Here is a 19997-nt window from a genome sequence, read left to right on the forward strand (position 1 = left end):
AGGAGTGTGACAGTTTAAAGGGAGAAAAGGTAGGTATGACAAATGTTCAGGAGATAACAGGTGGAGTCTGTTGGACTGCAGGAGCACTGAGACATCAGATTTCAATTGTGTTGTAAAGGGATTCCTTTTAGAGTCAACTCTTCTCAAGGATTATAAAACAAGACCAAATCCACCTGCATGACACTGGCATGATTTCAGAGATTACGACAAAGCCGCCACTTGCATTTTGGCACTTACTCTTTAATTCTTATATTGAAAATGTTACCTTCTTTCTTCAGGATCTCCACAAAGAGTTCACTAGAATCAGAGTTAACTATGACCAATTAAGAGAGATGTAGTACTCACTCTTGCTTTGCAAACTGTAGCCTGGAAGAAGAGATGCTGATCCTAGCTCCTGCAGTGCAGTGCTTCCAGAGTCCACCTATTTCTGTTTCTGATTGAATAACTGTCAGAATCAGCTTGGGGCTTACTAGCAGCCCAATTGAGTTTGAGCAAAAGCTCAGCATGGGTTTTGGGAAACAGCCGTGCCCATTCTGTATCTCATAGCAGCCAAGAGATGTGGTCTTTCAATCCTTGCAACCTTAAAAGCTGCACTAGCGGAAGCAGCAGTGAGTTACTAGGAAGAGGCAGGAAGGCCACCAGTTTTGGTTGTAGCAGGTTGTTACACTGACCATTTTTCATAAGAAAAAACATTGAATAAACTCTGGCTTACCTAGAGGTTAGCACACAGCAGTCATGGTCACCTTCTGAAATAACATAACAATTCTTGATCTCCTTTACCCCCTAAATCCCCTCCTAGAGTTCATAGATACTACTGGTAGAGAGAGTTCTCAAAAGATATACTCGATAGAGTGAATATTTCTGATTTCATGAGAGTCTAGGAATTAACACTGTGATGATGCTCTTCTAGGGTTAAATGTGTCCTTAACACGTGTATCTAAAAATAGAAAACCTTCAGCTCTGAGCAAGCAGAGTTACTACACATCTTGAGGCCTTTTCTATCCTTTGTATACAGCATCTCATAAGAGGGTATTATGTTCTGCCTATTTTCCTTTTTTCTCTAATGTCTGTAAGTGCATCCATCAACTGCTAATGACTTTTCTGACCTAGACGTGCTCTACATTTTTGCCTTTTTTTCCTTGCTTTAAACAAAAGCATGACAATAGAGTCTGTATCTAATGGCTTTAGAACTGCTATTAATTCATCTTTCATTCAAGGCTGATTGCTTTCAATCTTAGCAGTACACTTTAGATTGCCAAGGATTTTCTGAATGTCTTTTCATGAAGAGAAGGTAGATGTGATTGAATTTCAGCATGCTTTTCTCAATGCACTGTCTTTTCTGTAAATACAGCTTGTGTAAGTTTGATTATTTTAACTAATCATTGTCTCTTATCTATTTTCCCATGGGAGCTAAGTAGCAGGGGACGGTAGTTCAAAGTGGGAAATTTCACCGAGAAAGTGCAATGAGAGAAATGGGAAGAGGAGGGGGTCTGACTGCTAGAACTGCTGCTGCTCCGTGGAGCGTGTGAGCTGTCTTGTGACCGGTGAGCAGGTGAACAGGTTAAATGGCACAGAAGAGACAAGGCAAGTGAGACAGAAAATGTGAAAAGTACTATACGCTGCTAGGAGAAAGCTGAATTCTTTAAAGGCTAGATTATCTGGAAGCCTCATGCGGTGCCTTGAAAAACTGTCTGGGTCTGTCAAAATGATGTCCGTCAGTAGATGGTGCTCTTTATATCAGCTATTTACTCGTGCTTCTTATGCTTGACCGTGTTATTGTGTAAAAGTCTGGTAACATTCCTTAATAGTTAATTTCTCAGAATTCTGATGTCAGGGAGATCAGGAAACTTGGCCAAACTGCCAAAAAGAAAGAAAAATTACTAGATTACTTTGAAGCATCCTCCACCCCTGATTTTTTTTTTCAAACTTCTTTTGCTTGAGAATGTGTATTGTTTTGAACTTGAACAAATAAAGAAGCTTCCAGCAGAAAAACCTTGAACAAACATTGTAGATTGGAGAATGTACAGTAGACTAATGCCAAACTGTCTGGCCTGTGAGACGCTGCAATAATGTGGCTTAGAATAAAATGGCAAAGCAGATGCCTGAGGGATGGGATGGCATTTGGAGTGACTTAGGCTTGAACCTCATGAGGTTCAACACAGCCATGTGCGAGTTCTTGCACCTGGGTTGTGGCAGCTCCCAGTATCAGTACAAGCTGGGGGATGAACTGGTAATAAAGCATAGCTCTGCCAAAAAGGACCTGGGGCAACTGGTTGCTGGCAAGCTGGACATGAGCCAGCAATATGCCAACCGTATGACAGGCTGCATTAACAGAAGCATGGCCAGCAGGTCGAGGGAGGTGATCCTGCCCCTCTGCTCTGCTCTGGTGAGGCCTCACCTGCAGTACTGCATCCAGATGTAGAGTCCTCAGTATGGAACAGACATAGACCTGTTGGAGTGTGTCCAGAGGAGGGCCACTAAAATGATCCAAGGGATGGAACACCTTCCACGAGGACAGGCTGAGAGAGCTGGGGCTGTTCAGCCTGGAGAAGGCTGCAAGGTGACCTGGGAGCTACAGGAAAGAAAGGGGCAGAGTCTTTAGCCGGGTCTGTGGTGACAGAGCAAGGGGAAATAGTTTGAAACTAAGAGGGGAGATTTAGATTAGCTAGAAGGAAGATGTTTTTTTACAGTAAGGGTGGTAAGAACAGAGAGGTGGTGTCTCTGCCCTGGAGACGTTCAAGGTCATGCTGGATGGGGTTCTCAGAACCCTGACCCAGCTGCAGATGTCTCTGTTCATTGCAGGGGATTTAGATTAGATGACTTTTAATATTCCTTCCAACTCAAATGATTTTCTGTTTTGACAAGTCCTCTGCAGTTCTAAAATTCTCTTTTGCATATCAACTTTGCAATTTTACCTGCTGTTTCTGGATAGATAGGAACTAGCTTGGTTTCAAATGTAATGCTTCTTAGAAAGGACTTAAATGAATCAATATGATTGGGAGTTTTACCTGGAGTCATTTTTCATCTGTAGTTGGATGGATATAAAAAGCTGCATGAAAATGAAGATTACCTTATTAATGTGATTGAAGTATTATTGGATCTGCCTGCATTTTTCATTATTCAGAAAATATGCCAGCTCTGGAGGAAAAAAAAAATTAAACATGTTAATTGTGCAAAGATATCACTTGCTGAAGGCTGCTGTTGAGATGAAAGCCCTGATCCAGGCAGCAGAACAGCATAGCCGACCTGAAGTGGAATTTGAGATGCTGAAAGCTACTGCGCTCTTTATGCAGTGCTCTGTGTATACAACAGCAGCTACTTAACCAAAGGGTGCATTTTAACTTGTGAGGGGAATTTACCTTTGGAGTGAAGCTTGAATTCCCTGCTGTTCACTGCTTGAAGTGTTGTTCTCCCTACTAACAAAAACTGAATGATTAGTGTGGATTTTCTGTGTAAACTTAAACTGCAAGCGAATGACCCAAGAACAAGAAGTCAATTGTGTTCCTTTCAGAAATGTAATTACAATATTTTTGGTTCTTATTCAGGACTAGTTTTTCCAGCACGTTGAATTAGATATCCCCTCACATATCTTTTTTCAGGAAGGATACACATGGCATGTACTGAACTCATTATTGCAGCTGAATATTCCTCACAATACTGAATTTACCTTCTTGCAGCCCTTCCGTCACACTCATCTCCTTAAGACCTAAATTCCTTATCCTGAGGTCAGGCAAATGCAACACTTGCAGCCAGTCATATTTATCTTGAAAACCTCAGCTCACTGTTTCTAGGGACATCTTACAGCTGCCTGCCTCAGGAAGGCATTGCTGGTGCATTTGGGGCTAGATTTACAAAGGGTACCGGGAGCCTGGGTTCCTGCAATGCTCCTGGGACAATCCCATCCCATGCACAGCTTACTCTAGGAGGTAAGTTCTGCACAGTATCCTTACTGCCCTTTGCTTTTCCATTGTTATCCTCTTGTCTGTTCTTGAATGTGATCTGCCAAGTCCCATGTATGTAGATGTTATGGCTCCAAATACCTAGATTCTTGGGCAGAGACAGCAAGGTTTGCACATTCCTCTGTTTCCTTTTAGAATGAAGACAAGTCTGTGACCTTTCTTTTGCTGTGGCATTTGTTTGCCTGATGGGAAGAAGTGCTTCCTGTAAGGGAGGGGAGCTGTCTCCCTTTAGCCTGGGTTGGCCTTTGTGTGTGTGGGCCTCGTGCTCTGCATGTTCTTGTTGGCTGACTTGGGCAGCTTCCTAGCCAGAGGGGCTGGCCTTTGTGAATCTGTTTGGATGCTATTTGCTTTCCTAATAAAGGAGATGAAAGGGCATTGTAAAGCTTAAGCTCTTTCTTCTGAATGTAGGACTTCTCAGTGATGATAAGAGAAAAAAGGAATTCCCTCATTAGGGAGCAAACGCTATTTTTTTCAAAAGTAATTAGCAACAAATTAAATTGATGTCAAAAATGCCCTGCATGCTTTGAAAAATAAGTAGTGTATGTGCCTGCTAGATATTTATTTAAGTTGAGAAATCCATTGTGACCTTCAACACAGACATTGCAACACTAGTGCGTGAGTCAGATGGCAGGGCTGATCTGCCTCCCATCAACACTTACCTCCTTCCTTTGCTGGGAGTGTCACTGGAAAGCAAGAGGTTGACCTGTCAGCTGAAGCTTGGGGAACTTGAACTCACATACATGTCTGTCCTATAAGGTTGTTCTGCTCAAAATGCACTTGGCTCAAGAAAATGCAGTTAAGAGTCAACTGGCAAAGATATTCAGAGAACTTTGATTGCCGTCGGGGTGTAAAATGCCTTGGCTGCTTCTCTTGCCTTCTGCATATGAATGAGCCTACCCATAAAGACTAAAAGTTGGCATGGTAAGGTTATACTACTTTATACAGTACAATCCTCTTAATTGGCACATCTGCTGGAAGCAAAGGTGCCAAAAATGTGATTCACTCAGAAGGAGTAAACCTTGTAAGAGAGCAACTAGTCATTATTTAATAGGGATTAAGATCCTCTCAGGATGTTGAATGTTCTCCTTGTACAAATGTGCTGTCACTGAGTTAATGACAGAACTAACCTCACTACCTGTTAATGCTTAAGTAACAATTTGCTTTGTAGATCTTCTCATCCGGAAATGTTTCTCTATATCTTTAAGATCAAAATTTCACCTCTGACATACAGTACGTAATAAAAAAAAGTGCACAGCTACTCCCCAGACGATAGGTTATGGCATGTCAAGTATTGTCTATGGAAAGTACTATAATTACAGATAAAATATAATATAGCATATATATAATATATATAATTACCCTTCAAAAGGGTAGATAACTGCAGGACAAGGGGAAATGGTTTTAAGTTGAGGGAGGGAAGGTTTAGGTTGGATGTCAGAGGGAAGTTCTTTACAGAGAGAGTGGTGAGGTGCTGGAACAGGCTGCCCAGAGGTTGTGGATGCCCCGTCCCTGGAGGTGTTCAAGGCCAGGTTGGATGGGGCCCTGGGCAGCCTGGTCTAGTATTAAATGGGGAGGTTGGTGGCCCTGCATGTGGCAGGGGGGTTGGAGATTCATCATCCTTGAGGTCCCTTCCAACTTGGGCCATTCTGTGATTCTGTTATTACAGATGGAAGGCTCTAGATGTTGTCTGTGCTGCACGGCTTTGCTGTCAGAGTAACTCCACCAGCAAATCCCAAGAATAAAAAAAATCTTCCAGTATTAGTGGATGAAAACGCCCCTCAGTGCCAAGCACACTGCTTTGGCAAAGCTAATGTTCTGCCGTAGGTGTGTATTTTATTTATGTCACCAGAAAGCACAAATTCCATGCTGGCATTATTAGGTAAATGTTTCTGAGATTAGGTCCACTCTGTATTTGAACAACTTCTTAGTTCAAATATCCTGAATGTTTCACAACTTCAGAAAAATTTATGCTTTTTTTTTTTTATACTAGATTTACCTGAGATTTTACTAGATTACCTATATACTAGATATACCTGATTTACCTCAGGAAGAAGAGCATACTGCTCTGTACAATCTTCTTTTCCATGAAATAGACCAATTTGTATTACAGTAGCATTCCTTAGCAGAGATGTTAATTTTATTAGCCTTAGAAAATACTATCAGTGAGTTACACTTCATAATTTTGAATTGCCACATTTCAGTTCATATTCATGTTAGTATGAATAATGTGAATATGAAACAGGTATGCTTAAAAGTCGCAGTCTCACAGTCTTGTCTAACTCTTTTCATTTCAAGGCAGTTTTTTAATTCCCCTTGCTCACTATTGGTAGCCAAGCTATTTTTGGACATAAGTGACTGAGGAGCTGCAGGTAGGTATCACCTAAATGTATGTGCTTGTGCATGAGCACTCCTGTGAGCTACAGAACAAATGAAAGCTGAGCAGTTTCTTTTAACACTTACTGAATTTGCAAGAATGAAGTCAAAACTTTGCTCTTTTCAGATCTTTGTGTTTTACTCTTTTATTTTTCTTTGTAGTTTTTTAATTAAAGAGCAGTGAGATTCCAGTGTATCACTATTACTGTTGTGCAAATTAAACGTTTGCAGTGTTTGGCTGGTGGATTTTCTTATTGCTTCAGGCTGTATTTTAGCTGACTTTTTCTATACCACTATCTTAAAATAAGATTCCATCTTATTTTATTCTATCTTAAAGTAAGAGAAATTCCAAGGAAATGAATGGAACTTCTTAGATGCCTCATATTTATTTTAATGGCATTGCTAACAAGCAGTCTCACTTCAGTTTGATCTTGGATGCAGCTGTCTGGGATGCTGCTTGCTGAAGTGCCAGGTCTGGTTTCCAAAAAGGAAAAAAAAAAGCGTGAATGGAGACACCTTTGTAATGATCAGTTTTATGGGTAGATTTGGGGAATGTTTCTTTCTTATTCAGGCCTGGGGAAAATATTTTTTGACAAATAGAAAATTTCCCCAGAAGTGGAATTGCAGTTGTACTGGCAGTACTTCTGCATTGGGGGCCAACTCTTAGAACTAAAAGGAAGGGCTACATTTCAGAGCTGTCTTTAGTTTCTCGCTAACTCCTGGTCCCCTTCCTACTTTAGCCTGGGTGGGCTTGAAGTTACAGCATTCACCACAACGGATTGGTCTTCTGTGCCTCCTGCCAGGCTGAGCGGACTGTTAGGTGGTGAAGACCTGCACTGTAAATCTCCTTCACAGTGGGTGCATTGTTTAGTCCCAAAGACAGGATGCAAGATGAGCAGAGCAGCCTGCAAGTTGTGTGCTTTGTCAAGGGTGAATGCCTCGAGTTTGATTCTCACTGTAGCAGAAGGTTAGGCACAGAAGTGAGCCTGTGCTTGTAATAAAGGTCATTAATTACTTGATGCTGTTGTTAATACTGGGTTCTTCATTGAAATTGTTTGTTTCTTCTTTCACTCATAAAATCATAGAATGTTTGGAGTTGGGAGGAGCACATAAGTAGCCCGCTCAAGTAACAGTAGTGTGCAGAATGGAGAAGGTCGAGGAGAAATGTTTTGTCGTGGTTGGAGGCATTCTCATATTTCTGTGTGAACGGAAATTGTCCCAGCACTGTGCAGGATCTCAAACAGGTTTCTGTATGGTGAAACAGAAGGGTTTATATTTACTTTATGAAGCTTACGATCAGTGATGCAAGATAGTATGGTTAAAGCCCAGAGTTTGAGAGGGAGCATGTGATTTGAATCGTCTCAGGTAGGAGGAGAAGAACAAAAGCCACATCAAAGAAGTATGAAGCAACTGTTGTGTTCTGTAGGTAAAAATCCCCACCTGACACAGCATCTCTTTGTGTCTGTGTTTTCCTCTGTAAGTACCTGAAATCACATATTTAATTTTTGAACTGAAAGGGACCTTCTGCATTGAGTGAGGTGGCTTGACAAGCTAAAAATGCCCATTGTTTTTAATGAAGTGAATTTTAGTGTTGCACTCCTTGATTTGCATTTGGTCATCAAATCGCAAAATGGAATGTTCTCCTGGTCCTGTTTGTGTTTTTACTGTAAGCATTGCTGGCCTGTCACTCCCAGAAGGGATTCTCAGGATGTTGATATCAGAGCCGATGCTGAGGAGAGCTTTGTCTTCACCTTCCTCATCCTGACATGTCAGCTCTTCGCAGTTTGCTGATAATACCACTACAATTTAGCTCAATGCCAGCGTGTGCCATCATGAGTCTTGTTTTCAGGGTGTGATATCTCCTTGGAAGAATGCTCGTGTGAAAAAGGTATCATTTTATTTATTCTTGCTTGTTTTGATACTATATTTATCCCAATCAGGATAAATACCCCATGCTATTTTATTTAACAGCACAGTTCATCCTTTCTTGTTGATGATTACACTTGTGACAGTTTTAAGAGGGAGTTAGCTACCTCTAACTTGTTTTTACTTCACAGACTGATCTCATTATTTTTCCTAATTTGTTTCCTTTTTCTGTTTGTGTTGCACAGAAGCATGTGGCATGCATACTGATGGTAATGGATTGAATTGATCAGGGCATTGCTTGAAAGCTTGAGAAAACCTGTTTCTGTGATCAGGTGATGGTGGTGCACTGACCTGGGACCTGGAGGGAGATATTTCCCCTTGTGCCAAGATGGCACAAGAGTACCTTTCCTCTTCCTACAGGAAGCAAGACGATAAGAACAGCAAATACTCTCTATAGGAACTTATCCCCTTCTCCTGCATCTTTCATAGCTTTCCCACCTGTTTTCAGTCTTGCCCCTAGCTGTTCGTTCACAGAGAGAGCTTATGAGCCAGAACTCTTTCACCTTGTGCTTTAGCCCGCAGCTGACCCACTTCTGGTGTTATTTTCATCTTTCACTCTGTCCCCACACTGGCTGACTATCCCTGTCCCTTCAGGGGCAGTGATATCTCTGCAAGTCCAGTTCACATCTGCCTGAACTTCAGGTGTCTTTGACTAACACTGAGTTAAATAGGGATGTGGATTTGGAACCTCAGGTACCTGTCTGGGGTTCATGGTGCTGTTGCAGGCATGGTCAACAACTGGCTGTGGAGTTGCTTCTGCTTAAAACAAAGAAAACCACACATAAAACAGCCCTATATATTCTGACTGTGGATTCAGGGGGATCAGGCTGTCCAGGGAAGTGGTGGAAGCACCATCCTTGGAGGTTTTCAAGAAATGTGTAGATGTGGTACTGAAGGTGATGGTTTAGTGGGCACAGTGTGATAGGCTGATGATAGACTTGATGATCTTGGAGGTCTTTTCCAACCTCAACGATTCTACAAATCCAATAGTATTACAGCTCTGCTCTGATCTGTCTGAGCACCAATGGTGGAATTGCATACACTTGTAGCCAGCCTTGTCTTCTGTGGAATCCCAAACATGAACCCTGATGTCAGGCAGCATGGTGTATCTGCACCATTCTGGGGAAGGGCCGCATGGAGGGCAACGTGTGTGCGAGTGTCTTTTAGGCTAGAAATATGTTTAAAAATAATAATAATAATCATTGCAATTATTTACCATATTGACTTTGGTTGCTTTGACACGGTGACCCAAGTAATCAGTTACATTGCAACTCTTTGAATTTCTGATCCAATTAGTTTTAAATATTCATTTTTGAAATCAGTATATAAAAAAGATGCATTACAGTGTTTTCTATTTGTTATTTTTAAGCAAAAAAACATGCTTTGTTTGCTTGGCATGACCTTTTCTTCTTTTCTTAGCATTAAAATTCTCAGTAACAGGCAGGAACCTCGCACAGCAGAGGTTTCAATGCTTTATGGGTGTCTGCTCATTACTGTTATTTTCTTTCATTTTTGCTACAAAAGTCTCTAAGTATGACTACCTGAGAAAATGTATTTCTGACTTGAAATGTTTTCTTCCCAAATTCGTCAGTATTTTAGGATAATGTATAAAACTACATTTACAACCTTTTGTCATTTCATCTGTTCTTTACAAAACTGAAAACAGCTTTTATGTTAGCCACTGGTTCTGAATTTTACATAAGCGGTTTAATATTAGCAAAGTAATTTGGAATATATAAAAAAGATTCTTATTTTCTTAGATTTAGAAATATGACAAACATCTTAAAAAAAAAAATCATTATTTTTGAAAGTCTTCTTTGGCATTGCTGCTCCTGCTTCTTTGTGTCAGAAACTATGAAGGTGATGCTGTTAGCATTACTGCCTTAACAGCCTGAAAGATTTGACAGTAACTTATATAGCTTTTTGGAGCTGCGAAGCTTAAATTCACTGCTGTATATATATATTTATCAAATACAGATAAAAAATCATTTTTCCAATTATAAAATATTTCATAGTTTGCTTGCGGAAGATATTTGTTTTGATTTAACAAATATTTCCCTCTCTGCTTCCTGAGTGATGCGATCCCTTTTCTTTCCTCCCCTTCTCCCTGCTCCCACCCATCAGTGTTTTTTCTGATGCATTTTGATGTTCCCTGCCCATCTGACCATCACTCTGGGAGATGCCAGCCACCCATCTCGCTCTCTCTGTCCCCGGCTCTCAAATGATTGCTGCTGCTTTGCCTTCTTTAATTTAAACTGTAACTACAGATCAGAGGATGACTTGTGATGCACGTTGGAGCAGAATCTGCCTTAATGCTTGGATGGGTGCCTCTTTTACCGGTCTGTTTTATGGAATTGATTTTTTTTTTCGGCATAAGTTGTGAGGTTTGGCTTCAGATAAATGTTTGTAAACACGTATCGACTCAGCCGAGATGTCAGGAGCTGCATGTTTTTAAATTGGGTGTTTCAAATGGTATGGGGCAGCGTTCTTCCAACAGACCTGCAGCCTTGTTTGAGTGAAGACCCTGATTCCAGATGCCTGGATTTTGCAATCCAAGTAGGCTCGTAAATGCAGAACCAAAAATAATATTGGTTTGAGAAGCTCTTGAAAACAACTTGGAACATTGTATATAAAATCTTTTTAAGAATGGGATTGAAGTCTCTGTCACTTAAAAAAAAATAAAAAAAATACAACAGCCTTTCTTTCTGTTCCAGAGTAAAATACCATAAATAAATACAAATTCTGGTGAATAAATTGATCTTGGATACTTGTCAGCTTTGGTAAACTGCACCTGTAAGGCGGAAGAGGTAACTTGTATGTCATTGCTCTGGAGGAGCATGGTTTGACTGCTGATGTTATTTTGGATGCTGAAATACACCCTCTAATAATGCACTAGCTACAACCTTGATTTATCTATTTATTCTTGAGCTAGGTACTGTGTTCTCTGCATTGTGGAGCAAACAACATAAAATTGTCATGTATTTAATATGCTGATTCATTTCATTTCTCTTGGGAGAGGCATTTTTATAACTTGAGATACACTGAGCAAAAAAACGTGTTTAGGTAATTAGAAAGAGTTTGACACAAAATCTTGAAGTTTTTCCTTGAAATATACAAGAATACTGAGAACTGTGTGCTCTTCCTCCTGGCCCAGGTTTTGGCACAGTGTTCTGCAGGATTATGACTGTTAAAATACTGCCAGCAAAGGAGCAAAGGGCAATTTTAGGATACATTTGTTAGGAAAATGAAAGGGGTGGCCAGACTGAGGATTCTTGGGGCTTTCTATTTGACTGAGCCGATAAATAGAAATAAAATAAAAACATAATGTGTTTTCTAGCTGTCTAGGTAGTTTGCATCTAGTTAGTGGCAGGGGAACCATTTTGTAGGTATGTTTATGATAAGGGTCATTTTCCTAGGTGTATGGGGAATTTTTTAGTGTAAGATCTAGCTTTAGAACAGGAAAGAAACTAGCAAATGAGTTCTGTGGGAGGAAAGTGTGCTTTTTAATAGCCTTACATCTACAGCATCTGGTTGGAAAATATTTAGGGTATGATGTTCCAAAAATGATAGCAGCTACAACGGAGCTATTGCTCTAAAATACCTACATTCCTCTAACTAAGCAAGACTGTGCTAATTATAAAATTAAACATAAAGCTTGATTCTGGTAATATAAGAATGTCCTTTTTGGAGTGGTTATAAGTTAAGCCAGTTGTGTTTCAGTTATTGTAATTCTGCATGCTGGACATGAAGAATTAGCATATATGTTTGTTGGGCAGCAATCTGTACAATGCACGACATAGCTGTGCCATTTGGAGCTGTCTTTCATTTCTGTAGGCACAGAGGGGAGTGTTACATTTGTAGTGTAACTGCTGATGAACTTGTTTGCCAGATATTTAACATGATGGTATTTAAACCCCTTAGGAGGAGAATAGCTGCTGAACCAAAAACATCATCCTTGTACTCCAACCAAACTATCACTGTGTGCTTTCAGCTAGGAACAGCTTAAGTCTGTAGCCAGCTACATACATTCACATGCAAGTATTTGTAATTTCAGTGTTTTTAAGAATTATAAGAGAAAACATTAACAAATTAATTTTTAGGGACTGATAGATTTTCCTCTTCAAAAATTTGGGTGCTTGAGAATTATCTTTAAGCAGCAGCTCATATGAAGATACACATGTCTAGGGAATTTTTATGGAATTGGAGAGACTGCTCGTTTGTATGGCTATTTTTACTTGTATTTTGCTTTGATGTATTTGTGAAGGAAATTCATTGATATATATACGTGCGTAATAAAAGTCAGCTGACAGGTACCATAATATTGGGCCCTTCATTGAAATTCAGCATCCTTTTTGACTCAAACTGCAGTAACGAGTAAGCTGGGGAAGTTCAAAGAGAAGCCTTTCATCTTTGTAGCTGCACAAGGAGCAGTTGCAGGGCACTTGCTCTTTATAATGAGGTTGTCCCTTCTCAAGATCTGTGAGTGTCTGTAGCAGGTTGCTGTATGTGCACGAGGCTGATGATGATCCCAGAAGGATTAGTGGTAAAGCAAGCACTATCCTGCTTACCATGCATTGTAAACACATCTGGAATTTTTTTTTTTTGTGGATTCAAGTTGGTCAGTCAGACTTCTGCCTTCTGCAGGGTGACAGCACAAGGTGAAAATCAATTATTTGGAGTTGGTTTATGCTTTAATATGGTATCTTTTAAATGCGGATGGAGCCTATTCTTGTTTGAAATGGGATTCATGTTTCTTTGGTCTACAGGGAAAAAAAAAAAAAAAAGAAAAAAGGCTCAGCTAAGGGATGTGCATTGTATTATATATTCACCCATAATGTTTTTGCTGTTTACGTGTATGAACTTCAAGTCAGGCAATGAAAAGAGAGGGAAAAAGTGGACATGAGAATTCAGAGGGATGTTTGATGTCACAATCTTAGCTTCAGTTTCATATTCCCTGTACCTCAGCTGGGATCTTTGGATGATGTCATTCATGGACATAATAGAATCAATGAATCACAGAATCACAGAATGGCCAGGGTTGGAAGGGACCTCAAGGATGATGAATCTCCAACCCCCCTGCCACAGTCAGGGCCACCAACCTCCCCATTTAATACTAGGCCAGGCTGCCCAGGGCCCCATCCAGTCTGGCCTTGAACACCTCCAGGGACGGGGCATCCAAATAATAGGACATGCAAAGCTGAGAACTGCTGTTGTCCGTCAGGCTTCTAGTAATGAAGATTTCAAAGCAACTTTGAAAAGGGATGCCTGGCAAAGTACATCTGCATAAATGCTTTATAACCCTGGGCCGCCATCATGTAGGGAATCTACCCTAAGTCATAATGGAGTTTGGTTGAGGTGACATTCCCTTTCACCTGAAATTTATATGGAAAAACTTCTCTGGAACCTTCTACAAGATTCCAGGAACTGGAGGGATAGGTATCCTGCATGTTTAGCAAGGGAATAAAAACACTTTGAAAATGATTTCATTCTGTAGACTCAGTAATTTGACAGAACTGTGAGGTAAATGGGTACATTGGTATTCCCTCCAACTGACATCAGCGAAGTCTAATGTTAGATGTTCCTTGTGGGGAATAATGCACGTTTGAATAAGATTTTTAAGTCTCCTGGACAGACTGTTGAAAAACAACTCTTTAAATGTATTAGCTCTTTAGTTTTGTTTTGCCTGCGTTGATAAGAAGCTCTGATCTCCTATAGTTCTGTTCTTTTACAACTCAGTGTTTTTGTATGTTAAAAAAAGGTGAGTTATTCAGTTAAATGCAATGTGACATTATGCATGTGATACTGCAGTTGGCTTAATTTATGAGTCTTCTGGGTATGAATTGTTTATCTGGACTATCTACTGTAAAATGATTTTACAGAAAAGTATTGAACAGTGGTGGTCTTTTTTTTTTTTTCATGTAAGGAGATGGCTGTTTGAAGCAGAGACCTTGCAGGCTTTGTGTGACAGCAATTTTAGGACAGTTAGATGAAAAATGAAGCAGAAAAGTTAAAACGCATGTAACTGAAGCTGGTAAAATGAAACTGGTAAATGAAACTGGTAGCTGAAGTGCTCAGTGTGTGACTGGACACCACCACCTCTTCCTGTGTGCAGTCCCTTTTCCTGTCCAGAGCAGCCCTTCAGCTCACTTGCACTGAAAAGCTTTTTGTGAGATCTCCTCTAGTTGTAGAACAATACATCTGAGGCTACTCCTGGTCTTCTGCCTTAATTCCAAACTGAGAGACAAACACGTCTCTCACTTTGCATTTGAAGTTTTTGAAGCTGCAACTGCTGTCCTTCACGTGCAGAGTCTCACTCTTACGTTGTGCCTGGTTCATGCTGTATTCTGATTTCAATGGCCACTGCTGTGAGATGAGATTTCTCAGCTAAAAATATTGCTAGTTGTTGGTGACCTGTGTTGATCTGATTAACCTGGCATGCTTGCATGGGTGAGAGAGCTCAGGCTGCCTGGATGCCCTTTGCTTTTGTATTGCTGTAGCTGGATGATGTGGGAACAGCTGTATGCTAAGTAGGGAGAGCACTGACACTGGAGGAACATAGACAGTTAAAAAGTAGAGCCTTTAACTGATTTGTACCACTGTAGTCACAGAATCATAGAATATCCTGGGCTTGGAAGGGCACATAAGGATCCCCAAAGCCAGCTCTCGGCTCCATGCAGGACCACAAGAAAATCAGAGCATGTATCTGTCTGAGAGTGACGTCCAAGCACCCCTTAAGCTCCGGTACCTCGGGGCCGTGCCCACAGCCCCGGGCAGCCCGTTCCATGCCCACCGCCCCCTGCTGCACACCCTGTCCCTGACCCCCACCCCCCTCCCCTGCACAGCTCCATGCCGTTCCCTCAGCCCTGTCACTGTTACACACAGCAGAGCTCAGCGCTGCCCTCCGCTCCCTGTGAGGAGCTGCAGCCGCCATCAGGTCTCCCCTCAGCTCCTCTGCTCTGCGCTGAACAAACTCAGGGTCTTCAGCTGCTGCTCGGACATCTTCCCCTCCAGACCTTTCACCATCTTTGCAGCCCTCTTTAACTTTCCTAATACATAGAAGTCCTTTCTTCCTGGCTGACTGGTTAGCTGTCCTGCTGCCAGTACTGTGCGGGCAGGTGGGAGAGGTCTGATGTGGGCTCCAAGGTGGTTCTGCTGTGGGAAGTGAGTGCGTGAACTTGGCCTGCTGCAGGGATCAGTTGTTCAGTGGTGCTGGATTGTCCAGGCTTCCAGCCTTTCGCAGGACTACATCTATTGTTAGTGAAACAGTGAAGTTAATAAAGGAAGGGTTTGTTCCCTAAGCCAGGACCTTAATTTCAAGCTGACTTCTTTCCGTTAGGACTCCTCAGTTCTGTTATTACTATGCTGTATGTAATCTGTACCTTCTGTGACAATGGAAATTGCATGGGCCTGATGAAGAGCTCAAGTTGTTATGAGACTATTGGTAAACTTGCTCTATTTCCTTAAAAAAAAAAAAGAAAGAAAGAAAAAAAGAGTGTGAAGCCTGTATCCTTCTTATGCCAAGTATAGTATTCTTTTGAGTAAGATGTCTCTTCGTTATGTCTATCTTAGAAGCATTTGTAGATAACAAATACATTTGGTGCCAATAATAGCACTCAGTAGTTCCAAGCTAACTTAAAGTACAAGACCATAACAAAACTCTAAAAAAATGGTACCCTGCCAGGTTGTAATTGAGGTGACAGCTATAGAGAAACAAAAGTAGTTCCACTGGAGTTGGGAGAGGCCAGGACTTTTAACATCTTGGCCAGTCCTTGAATTGACTCTCAGCAAAAATTAAATCTCTGTGAATATAGGGAATATGGGCAAAATTACGAGATTATTGCAATGAAAATAATAGGAAAAGGATGTACTGAAATTAGACCTTTCACATTTCAAAAACCAGTATTGGCCTTTTGAAACATTGCCTTTCTGGTGATCTTTGCAAAGCATGTGGAAGAAGTTGGTCCTTTATGGTCAAAATCTTTCCAGAAGGAATTTAACTGTTTCTCAAGGAAGACACAGTACATTCGTTTTTGTGATGCAAGGAATATAGATGCACTGCCTGCTACTGTTAAAAAAGCCTTCCACTGTGTGTAATCCCTTCAGTGATATAGTTAAAGAGCTGACTCTTGTGGATGTGCTGGTGACTGCCAGTCACAGCAGCTCTCATCTTGCATTTATTATTTTAATATTGTATATGGATACCAGCGTAACATTTCTGAAAATGGTTAGCAAATGCATTATATGTTATTTCTCTTTTCCTTTTGTGTTTCTAGTCTGGGACTGTGAAGCTGACCAAACCTGTGGCATTATGGACCCAGCAGGATGTCTGCAAATGGCTGAAGAAACATTGCCCTAATCAGTATCAGATCTACAGTGAGTCATTCAAACAGCATGACATAACTGGTAAAGTATGCACTATTGGAAATATTTTACTTAAGATGTAACAAAATGTTTTACTTTGTTGGTAATAGACTGTGGCTGTACATTGAGGGGGTTTTGTTGATTGTATGACTCCAGAGTTGCAAGGTCTAGAGCAGGGGGACTATCCTCTGATTGGTAAGGGATTCTCCTCTCCCTCTAAAACAGAAGTTTCAGATTATTCAAGATTAAAACAATAAGGAAAGAAGTCAGTCTTTATGAGGGTAAGGGCCACACCCTGTTCATTACAATTGAAACCCCAACTGTTAAGAAATATCTCATGAGAAAACAAGAAAATTGTTTTTTTGATTGAGAAATATTTTTTTAGGTTATGTTTATATTCTTGGGGCTGGAAAGTGAGATCAACTGTTCCTCTCCCTGGGGCTGAATCGGGATTAACATAGCAAGTTTTTTCTTACACACATTTGTCTAACTCTGTTCTAGAAAACTGACAATGAAGAATATTTTTTATCTCTTTATTCTAGTGCTTTATGGTCCTTATAATTAATAAAAGAAATAGTATTTCTGCCAGTGAAACTGATTTCTGTCCCATAAGTAGCCGGAATACACATCATCATTTTCTTTCTTGCATGTCTTCCTTTATTTGATAAGGAGCTTCCCACTTTATGAATTTTCCTTGACTAGTCTAAAAAGTATTCATTCTGTCACATTTTTTTCCCTCAAACACCCATAAGACATCTAAACCCTCATCACTTGCTGTCTTGTCAGCTAACCATACATTAAAAAGCATCCTCGTATTTTATTTTCTTATTTGCTTTATAAGTTGATATTGATTTTGTTGATCTCATTGGCTTTTTAACTCCTTTTCAGTTTCCAGTAGTAGTATATTAACTGGCCACTTTGAATTGGCATCGTTCAGCTGAGTAGCTGGACTAATACAAATACACCTGTAACTTGGGAGTTAAAGAGCATTTTTACTCATATCGCAGGAATTATTTAGTCTGTAAAAAGTTTCATGTGGAACATTAATTTGTTCTCTGAAGTGGTGGTATACAAAACATGGAATTGACATTCAACCATTTAGTATCACACAGTGATTTCTGTTCCACATGCAAACTCATTGTAACAATAATATATTGTTAACTTTTGCATGTTCATTGCCTGTTTGTATACGTGTACTCGTGGTGTTTCAAATTTGCCATTGATTCCTTTTGTTACTCTTTCCTTTTTGATATTATAAGTAATTGCAAACAAAGCAAAGTGAACTACTAACCTTCAATTGCTATAAGGCCCTGAATAAACATTTGCACTAATATGGAAGAGATTGTTTGTTTCAAGTTAGTAAATGTTTAGTTTTTGTACATAATTACTGCACCTATTTCCTCTTAAGTTATCATCTGTTTCTCAGTATCTTGAATGTAGTCCTTAAAAACGGAGTCTACATCTTTGACAAGTGTACAGAACTGACTGGCTCCAGAGAGCTAGCAGAAAAGTTTGAAATGAAGCTATTTTTTCTTTTCTCTAGTACTGTTTACTATTACGTTGTCTCTTCAGAATTAAAGCTTTAAGAGATGAAGTTGAAGAAAATGTTTTTCTTTTCAACTAAATGTACATGGATAGCATTGTAGATAGGTGAAAATTCAAACTTTGTAGACCTCAATGAGAAGAGAAAATCAAAATTGATCTTGAGAGAGGTATACAGAGGATATTAGCATGAGGGTTAGAAAATAAGTCTACAGTAAAAATAAATAAATAAATAAAATTAAAAGTAGGGTTTCATGGTCCTTGTGGGTCGCTTCCCACTCAGAATGGTCATAACAGAAGGAGTGAAATAATGTTTGTACAGATTTTACAAATTATTGTGATAATGAGTGAAATGAAAACACAGGAGTGTACTTCCAGCACCGTTTATCCTATGACTCAAATTACTTGAAATCTACCAAAGGGGGAGAACAGTAGATTTTGGGCTCAAAAAAAGTAAAACATGAAAGGAACGTGAAAACTACTATGAAGATTAAGCCAAGATAGTGTAACTGTTTCCAGATATGCTTACGCAAAAGTGATGTGATTGTTGAAAATTTCTCAGGAATTAAGTTGACTTTACAGGCTTCTTTGATATGGAAAAATACAGTAAAAAGGACTTGAAGAAAATGACAAGAAAAGGATATTTATGATTTATTTAAGATAAAATCTAAGGCCTGGTCACAAGCCAGGAATAAAAACCTTGGAGAAACTTATCTATAGGTTGTCACCTTAACCAATGGTGTTGAAAAGCACAATATTCTGAGTATTTGGAATGTTAGTTGCTGATTACAGTTTATTGGGTTGGGGCAAAAATGCAAAACAAAATATCCTTCGTAGAGAATTTATAAATTTATGCTACTCCTGACAAAAAGCAGCTGCAGTGTATAAGAAAAAATGATCTGTTGTTATACCTAGCAAGAAAGAAGTAAATTTATATGAACAGTGGTCTCAATTATGGCTTGATTCAGTGTTCTTTCATTAGATTTCCAACAATTGAAGGGCAATGGCTGATGCTTTCTAGGGAGGGCAAAGCCCCTTGTACCCCATGTAGGATGGGACTTAATGGCTGGGGAAGCTTTGTTGAAGAGGACTTGCCTGGTAGACAGGAAGGTGAAACTAGCCATTAGTGTGCCTTGGCAGATTAAAAAAAGCCATCAGAATCCTGGACAGTATTAATAGGCATGTAGCCAGCAGATAAAGGGCAGTGGTTGTGGTTCTTAGATTCCAGTTCTTGGACCTTGAATGCTGTTAAGAGATTGACAAACTGGAACAAGTTCAGGTGGGTACCACCCAGCTGCTCAGAGCTGGATCACTTGCAGTGTGAGCAAGGGCTTGAGTGAGCTGGGCTTGTTCACCCTGGAGAAAAGGTGACTTGCCAGGGATAAGGTGGGAGACTAGCAGGAGCCCCAGGTGCATAGAAATGTTATCAGAAAGATGAGGCCAAATTCTTCATGATGACAGTAGACTTAAGTTGAAGTGAGAGGTTAAAGCTGAATGTATTAAGAAACTTTTGCCTCATGAGCACAGTTGATATTGGAACAAGTTGTTCACAAGGTTGTGCTGTCTCCGTCCTGGGAGGATTTCAAGCCCCAGCTGGAAAATGCCTTCAGCAATGTGATCTGATCTCATAGCTGACCTGCTTAGAGCAAGAGGCTGGACTGGAAATCTCCCGAGGTGCCTTGCAACCTGAATTCTCCAGTGATCCTATGATTTGCTAAGTAATTACAAGCACCTCAGAACCAATTAAATGCATTTTGCAGCCAGATGGAGAAGATAAAATACAGAAAGGCCCAGTAAGAATTTGGGATATGTTTTGTAAACACAAAATCCTTGTGA

General features: G+C 40.1%; 1 protein-coding gene across 2 annotated transcripts in view; it reads left to right on the forward strand.

Annotated features, from left to right (window-relative positions):
- The window catches only part of SAMD12 (sterile alpha motif domain containing 12), a 177441-nt gene that overhangs the window by 25978 nt on the left and 131466 nt on the right, over nucleotides 1–19997 (forward strand). For both annotated transcript variants that reach the window (XR_007375813.1, XM_048939590.1), the window contains exon 3: nucleotides 16532–16661. Coding sequence is in view for 1 of the 2 variants with exons in the window: in XM_048939590.1 (XP_048795547.1) it covers nucleotides 16532–16661 (130 nt within the window). In the remaining variant the exon portion in view is untranslated. The remainder of the gene's footprint in view (nucleotides 1–16531; nucleotides 16662–19997) is intronic.

The sequence above is a fragment of the Lagopus muta genome, chromosome 3 (assembly GCF_023343835.1).
Source record: "Lagopus muta isolate bLagMut1 chromosome 3, bLagMut1 primary, whole genome shotgun sequence".
Classification (NCBI taxonomy): Eukaryota; Metazoa; Chordata; class Aves; order Galliformes; family Phasianidae; genus Lagopus; species Lagopus muta.